Source organism: Sinocyclocheilus grahami, unplaced genomic scaffold (assembly GCF_001515645.1).
Source record: "Sinocyclocheilus grahami isolate Dianchi unplaced genomic scaffold, SAMN03320097.WGS_v1.1 scaffold1551.1, whole genome shotgun sequence".
NCBI classification, from domain to species: domain Eukaryota; kingdom Metazoa; phylum Chordata; class Actinopteri; order Cypriniformes; family Cyprinidae; genus Sinocyclocheilus; species Sinocyclocheilus grahami.
The window spans coordinates 335,384-342,399 of NW_015506730.1; the positions used below are offsets into that span (position 1 = coordinate 335,384).

The 7,016-nt window shown below is 40.2% G+C and overlaps 1 protein-coding gene across 1 annotated transcript in view; it reads right to left on the reverse strand.

Moving 5' to 3' along the window:
• Positions 1-2,334: 2,334 nt before the first annotated feature.
• The window catches only part of LOC107571127 (zinc finger protein 501-like), a 9,932-nt gene continuing 5,250 nt past the window's right edge, over positions 2,335-7,016 (reverse strand). Inside the window, exons 2-3 of the mRNA XM_016257407.1 lie at positions 4,103-4,466; positions 2,335-3,567 (exon numbers count right to left, since the gene is read on the reverse strand). Of these exons, the coding sequence (XP_016112893.1) occupies positions 2,555-3,567; positions 4,103-4,466 (1,377 nt within the window). The 3' untranslated portion in view covers positions 2,335-2,554. The remainder of the gene's footprint in view (positions 3,568-4,102; positions 4,467-7,016) is intronic.

Consider the following 7,016-nt stretch of genomic DNA (forward strand, 5'->3'; position numbering starts at 1 on the left):
GTGAAAGTTTTCACAGATCAGAATAGTGATGTACATGACTCAGGGAAGGGTCAGCTGACACCTAGTGAACTGTGAAAATTTTCACAGATCAGAATAGTGACGTTAGTGACTCAGGGAAAGGTCAGCTGACCCAAACTGAACTGTGAAAGTTTTTACAGATCAGAATAATCATTTTACTGACTCAGGGAAGGGTCAGCTGACACGTAGTGAACTGTGAAAGTTTTCACAGATCAGAATAGTGATGTACATGACTCAGGGAAGGGTCAGCTGACACCTAGTGAACTGTGAAAATTTTCACAGATCAGAATAGTGACGTTAGTGACTCAGGGAAAGGTCAGCTGACCCAAACTGAACTGTGAAAGTTTTTACAGATCAGAAAAGTGATGTACATGACTCAGGGAAGGGTCAGCTGACCCGTAGTGAACTGTGAAAGTTTTCACAGATCAGAATAGTGACGTTAGTGACTCAGGGAAAGGTCAGCTGACCCAAACTGAACTGTGAAAGTTTTCACAGATCAGAATAGTGACGTTAGTGACTCAGGGAAAGGTCAGCTGACCCAAACTGAACTGTGAAAGTTTTCACAGATCAGAATAGTGACGTTAGTGACTCAGGGAAAGGTCAGCTGACCCAAACTGAACTGTGAAAGTTTTCACAGATCAGAATAGTGATGTTACTGACTGAACCGTTATCTGACCATAACTGCACTGTGAACGTTTTCACAAATTAAAATAGTGATGTAAATGAATCAGGGAAGGGTTAACTGACCAACATTGTACTGTGGAACTTTTGCAAATCAGAATATTGAAGCAAAGTACTCAAGGAAAGGTACAACCAAAACGTTATTGTCAAACAAAGTGTACAATTCTATATGTGTATGTGCTCATTTACCTAATGAATTGGAAACCGTTATTCACAGGAACAGCACCGAATTACATTATTATAGGCTACAAAAAACGGGGGGCAGAGCGAAGACAAACACTGCCATGCGATAAAATGCGATTGTGAAAGTTTTCACAAATCGAACTCGACCTAAAACAATGAAGGAACCCCTTTCTTTCACATTCCTTACTAGCGGACTTCCCAAGGGGTTTATGGACAAGAGCTTTGCTGTGAATAAATTCACAGATCAAGCTGGTGAATATGACACTGGTTTCATTCCTCTAAGTGTCCAACTTTTGGAGCTATAGGCATTATAAAATTAAGAGTCGCTACGAAAAAAAACCCTGATTTCGGCCCGAAGGACAGCGTCACCTGAATTCACAAATCATGGAGAATGATATTCGGTATTATTTGCATGTCTATGAGAGACAGCCTTTTAGTGATTATGAATTGAGCACTCTTTGTGCCATAGCAATTATGTGTATATATATATATATATATATATATATATATAGAGAGAGAGAGAGAGAGAGAGAGAGAGAGAGCACCCTCACTATTTTAAGAAGCACCTTCAGTGATTCTGGAGCCGGGCCTTTACTGTCCCATGAGACCACCGGAGCAGATTTATGAATGACTTTGAAGTGACACAATTGAACTGACTATGGGTAGATTACATGACAGTAACTCCATGGCAGTCAGATGTAGTTCCTACATCCAAATTTCATTCATACTATCCTCATTCATATTATAATAGAACATATATTTTTTAACAGTGGCTAAGATAATTCAAATTAAGATGTACTTCCTACTCACAGTATGCTATTTCAGTGCAGTTAGCCTTGGATGTCTGAAATATTAGCTTGGAGACGCTACAAATATGGCAGAGTGAACAAACTTGACCAAATTTCATTCATACTATCCTCATTCATATTATAATAGAACATATATTTTTTTTAACAGTCGTTAAGATAATTCCATTTCAGTGCAGTTAGCCTTGGATGCACAAACATTACTTGAAATGGACTTTGACTCTCTAATGCAAATTAAAGGAAATAATAGTAATTTCTAGCCATGATGTGGCAGTATTAAAAACTGCTAAAAGAAGCCGAGACAGTTTTGTGTGGTCATAATTCGAAATATCCCATAAACATACACTTTAATTCTATCTGATCTTTAATTCTATTTGACATTACAGTGAAGTTCAAGTAGCTGCCACAAAACTACCAAACTTATCCACCCAGAGGATTCGTTTCTACCAAGTAAATATCTTACCTTACACGGCAACATAAATGCTCTGGAAGAACAGTGAAGAAATGGATAATTAATAAACCATGGTTCTTTCTTGATTAAAAGAAACCGGTCCAGCAATGAAAAACAGAGTGTATTTGCCAGTGACTCTCCTTCATGCATTTCACCACATAAAACATGATTAACAGCCTTATGAAATCCAGGCGGTCGTATTATTGTAGTATTTTATTTTGAGTATTTTTAATAGTTCTGTCTGGTTTAACATAAAATCAATGCTCTACTCTGTCAAACATGACTTTATATATAGCACTTGGATCAATCCACCGCATTAAAAAATTTCACTGCTCTCTACTGGCAGTAAGAGCTCAATGAACATTTTCAGGATGAGCTGAATGAGTCTTTTTTTCTCCAGATTGACTGATGAAAGTCACTCTGATGATTCTGGAGCAGTTTGTTCTTTAGCGTGTTTGTTCTGGTGGGTCTGAAAACTACCTAAATAAGCGAATCTCTCGCCGCAGATGGAGCAGGAGTAAGGTTTCTCTCCTGTATGAACTCGCTGATGGACCTTCATGACGTCTGATCGAGCAAACAACTTGTCACACTGTGAGCATTTGAACGGCTTTTCTCCAGTATGAATCCTCTTGTGGTTTTGTAAAGAACAATGTTTACCGAAACTCTTCCCACAGACGCTGCAGTGATATGGTTTTTCTCCAGTGTGGACTCGCTTATGAAATACAAAAGAACGTGGATCAGAAAAGCTCTTCCCGCAGTAAGAGCACAGATATGGTTTCTCTCCGGTGTGAATCCTCTCGTGACAATTCAGATTAAATCTTTGACGGAATCGTTTGTCGCAGTGTTTGCACTGATACGGTTTCTCACCTGAGTGTATACTTTGGTGTGACTTTAGAGAGCTTGAGTATGTGAAGGTTTTCCCACATTCACTGCACTGATACGGCCTCTCATTGGTGTGAACACGCACATGTTTCTTCAGATGAGCTATGTGTTTGTAGGTCTTCTCACAGTGAGGACACTTGTACGGTCTTTCTCCCGTGTGGATTCGCTTATGAGCATCAAGATTTCCTTTGGTGCTGAAATACTTGTCACATTCGCTGCAGTGGAAAGACTTTTCACCGTGAGTCTTCAAGTGAACTTTTAGACTAGAATGAAAGAAAAAACCCTTCCCGCACTGTTCACAGTGAAACTCCTTCTTCCCACTGTGCTCTTTTGAATGAAGTCTCCCCTCTACTGCGGTAGGAAAGCTGGTGTTGCATATCTTACAGCTGAAGTCTTTCTGTTCTGTGTGTGTTCTCTCGTGTCTCGCTAAATGACCCTCTGAACTCAGTGTTTTTCCACAGGTGGCACAAGAAAACCTTTTGACTGTCAGCTGCTTTTTTGATGTTAAGTCTGTTTCTCCATCAGAAGATGAACAGCCTTTGTCATCTGAAATGAGCAAAAAAAAAAAGTTATACATTCTGGGTTTTTAAAATATATTTGAGATTTGTTCGTGTCACTCAGGAAACATACAGAAATTCTGTAATATCTAAGTCTAAGGGTGAACAATTAATAAAAAATAATTCACAATATGGTTTAGTGCAGTTATCTAATTGCCTAAAGCCTACAAGTTAATTAAATAAACCCATGCATAGACATATTGGTAAAGTGAGTTTAGAAATGCAACATTTGCCTCCCATTTTATAATATTTATAATGTAATTTTACAGTATAATAATATTATTGCAATCACAATGTATTTCTTTCTTGATTTTATAATTTAATTAATTATAATTAATTGAAATGTCATTTTTGGCCAAATCGTGCAATTTGCCATTATGTTCCCAAGTATCTCAGAAAATCTTCTCTCAAAGCTGATCAGATCATCAGAGACCATCAGTCAATATGACCCTGATCCTGCAGAGACTCTGCTGACATTCAAGTGTCATAGAAATAACAAACGGTCGTAAAAGGAAGAAATAAACCTGGAGGAATGAATTCTTCATCTTCATCATCCCCATTATTCTCATCATCATCCTCCTCTTCCTCATCACTGTGTTGTTGTTCTTTCTCTGCGGTGGTTTCTTCTCCTCGGCTCTCCATCAGGTTCCTGCAGTCCAGCAGTTTGACGGAGCACATCTTCAGCGGCGTCTGCAGCATCTGCTGTTCTCCAGCGTTACAGTCAGAGGTTTGATCAGTGGATTCATGATCCTGAGCGTCAGTATAACAGAGTAAAGTGAGGCTGAGATCTGAGTCCTGTGTGTCTCTGGATCTCTGATCTCCGACGCTCCAGACTGAATCCTGAGCTTCTGTCCCATCAGCCGCACGCACTGAAACCTGCTCCACATCCTGACAAACACAATCAGCTTATCAATACAGAATCATATATCAGTTGATTCTGACACTCATGAATCAACTTTGAAACGTAAAGGTATAGTTCACCCAAAAATGAATATTCTGTCATTAATTACTCACCCTCATGTCGTTCCAAACCTGTAAGACCTTCGTTCATCTTCGAATCACAAATTAAGATATTTTTGATGAAATCCGAGAGCTTTCTGACTCTCCATAGACAGCAATGAAACTGAAATGTTCCCGGGCCCAGAAACGTAGTAAGGACTTTGGTTAAATAGTCCATGTGATATCAGTGGTTCAACCGTAATTTTATGAAGCTATGAGAATACGTTTTGTGCACAAAGAAAACAAAAACACATTTATTCAGCAATTTCCTCTCTTCCGTGTCAGTCTCCACTGCGCGTTCACATGCTGACGCAGGAGCTGATGATTCAGAGTAACTGAACACCCTCAACAATCTCCCCATGATGCTTCTACTCATATTTATGTGTTTTGTAAATTTCAGAAATAGTCATATCTTTCCTTGACCTGGTTTGAAGTTGTCTAGTGAACAATGTTAACTGGACAACCTCCTTTGCTTGACGTATCGAAGCAGTAAATCAGCATCCCGCTCAACAGCCAGCCGCCATAGCTTCAGTCGCTCTGAATCATTTACTCGCTCTAAATCGTTTATATACTAAGAGTGAAAGGGAAGTCTTTCATCTGTCAGGTAATGTACGTTTACATACTCTTACTGGTTTCTCACGATTCAGGCATCCAGGAAATGCACACTTTAGCACCATTTGAAAGACTACACCAAGACATAAAACACAATCAAGGCAGAATTCAATAGCTTGCATACAGCATGTGTCTTCCTCGTCTTGTAAACAAGGCGCAGCGCATCAGAAATGAAAATTTACGGTAATTTCATTAACTGATACAATGTTATTATACCAACCTATTGAAGTACTGAAATCTGTTTTGTACCTTTGTAATACACTGATATCCACCAAGGGCAGCTGGTGCCAAGAGTCACATGATGAATCAAAGTCCATCACAAGCAGGTTTTAAATAATAACATATATATATAGAGTAGTGCTGAAGTTGCGTTTGGTCTCGTACTCTATCGAACTATTTCATAGTTTATCCAACTGGACCTTATTTACACATGACACTGCTCCACTGATTATGTACTGGTTACTCCACTGCACACCTCAGATCACTTCCTCCTCAGACTTAACGTCAACATGGTTCCTGACACAACACATACCCCTCCACATGTCATCTTTCGACGTAACCTACGCTCACTCTCACCCTCCCGGTTATCTGCTATGGTTCCATCTTCGCTTCCTTTTCCTAAACTGTTAGCATCTTTTGATGCTAACAGTTCTACTGATACTTTCTGCTCCACTCTTACATCTTGTTTATGCACGGTCTGCCCCTTGTCTTCCAGGCCAGGCCGTACCACACCTTCTGCCCCTTGGTAATCTGATGTTCTCCGTGATCATCGTTCTAAGCTCAGGGCTGCTGAAAGGGTGTGGCGCAAATCCAAAAATCTTACTGACCTTAATGTGTATCAGTTCTCTGCTAATGTCTCCACTGCTAAAAAGACATACTACCATAACAAAATTAACAATTCGTCTATCTCCTGCATGCTCCATTTTCCTTGCTCCTTTGTCCTCCTCCTCCCCCTCCTGCATCAACTCTAATAGCTGACGACTTTGCCACATTTTTCATTAATAAAACTAAAAACATCAGTGCACAATTTTCCACACCACAATCTGTAAAGCACATCTTACCAGCAACCATACACTCATTCACATCCTTCTCTTCACTCTCTGAGGCAGAAGTCTCCAAACTCATCCTTTCTAATCATCCTACTACTTGTCCGCTCGATCCTATTCTATCTCATCTCCTTCAAGCCATTTCTCCAGCAGTTGTACCTGCACTCACTGACATCCTTAACATATCCCTTCACACTGGTGTTTTCCCCTCAATATTTAGACAGGCTTGTATAACCCCACTACTGAAGAAACCCACCCTCAACCCATCTCTTTTAGAGAACTACAGACCGGTTTCCCTTCTTCCTTTCATTGCAAAAACACTTGAACGAGCGGTGTTCAACCAAGTCTCTGCCTTTCTCACACAGAACAACCTTCTTGACAGCAACCAGTCTGGTTTCAGAAGTGGACATTCAACCGAGACTGCCTAGCTCTCAGTTGTTGAAGGCCTAAGACTGGCAAGAGCGGCTTCTAAATCTTCAATACTTATCTTACTGGATCTGTCCGCTGCTTTTGACACGGTTAACCACCAGATCCTCCTATCAACCCTATTGGCAAAGGGCATCTCAGGAACCGCACTCCACTGGTTTGAGTCTTACCTATCAGATAGGTCCTTCAAAGTAATTTGGAGAGATGAGGTGTCCAAGTCGCAACATCTAGCTACTGGGGTGCCTCAGGGCTCAGTTCTTGGACCACTTCTCTTCTCAGTCTACATGGTATCATTAGGTTCTGTCATTCAAAAACATGGCTTTTCATACCACTGCTATGCTGATGACACTCAACT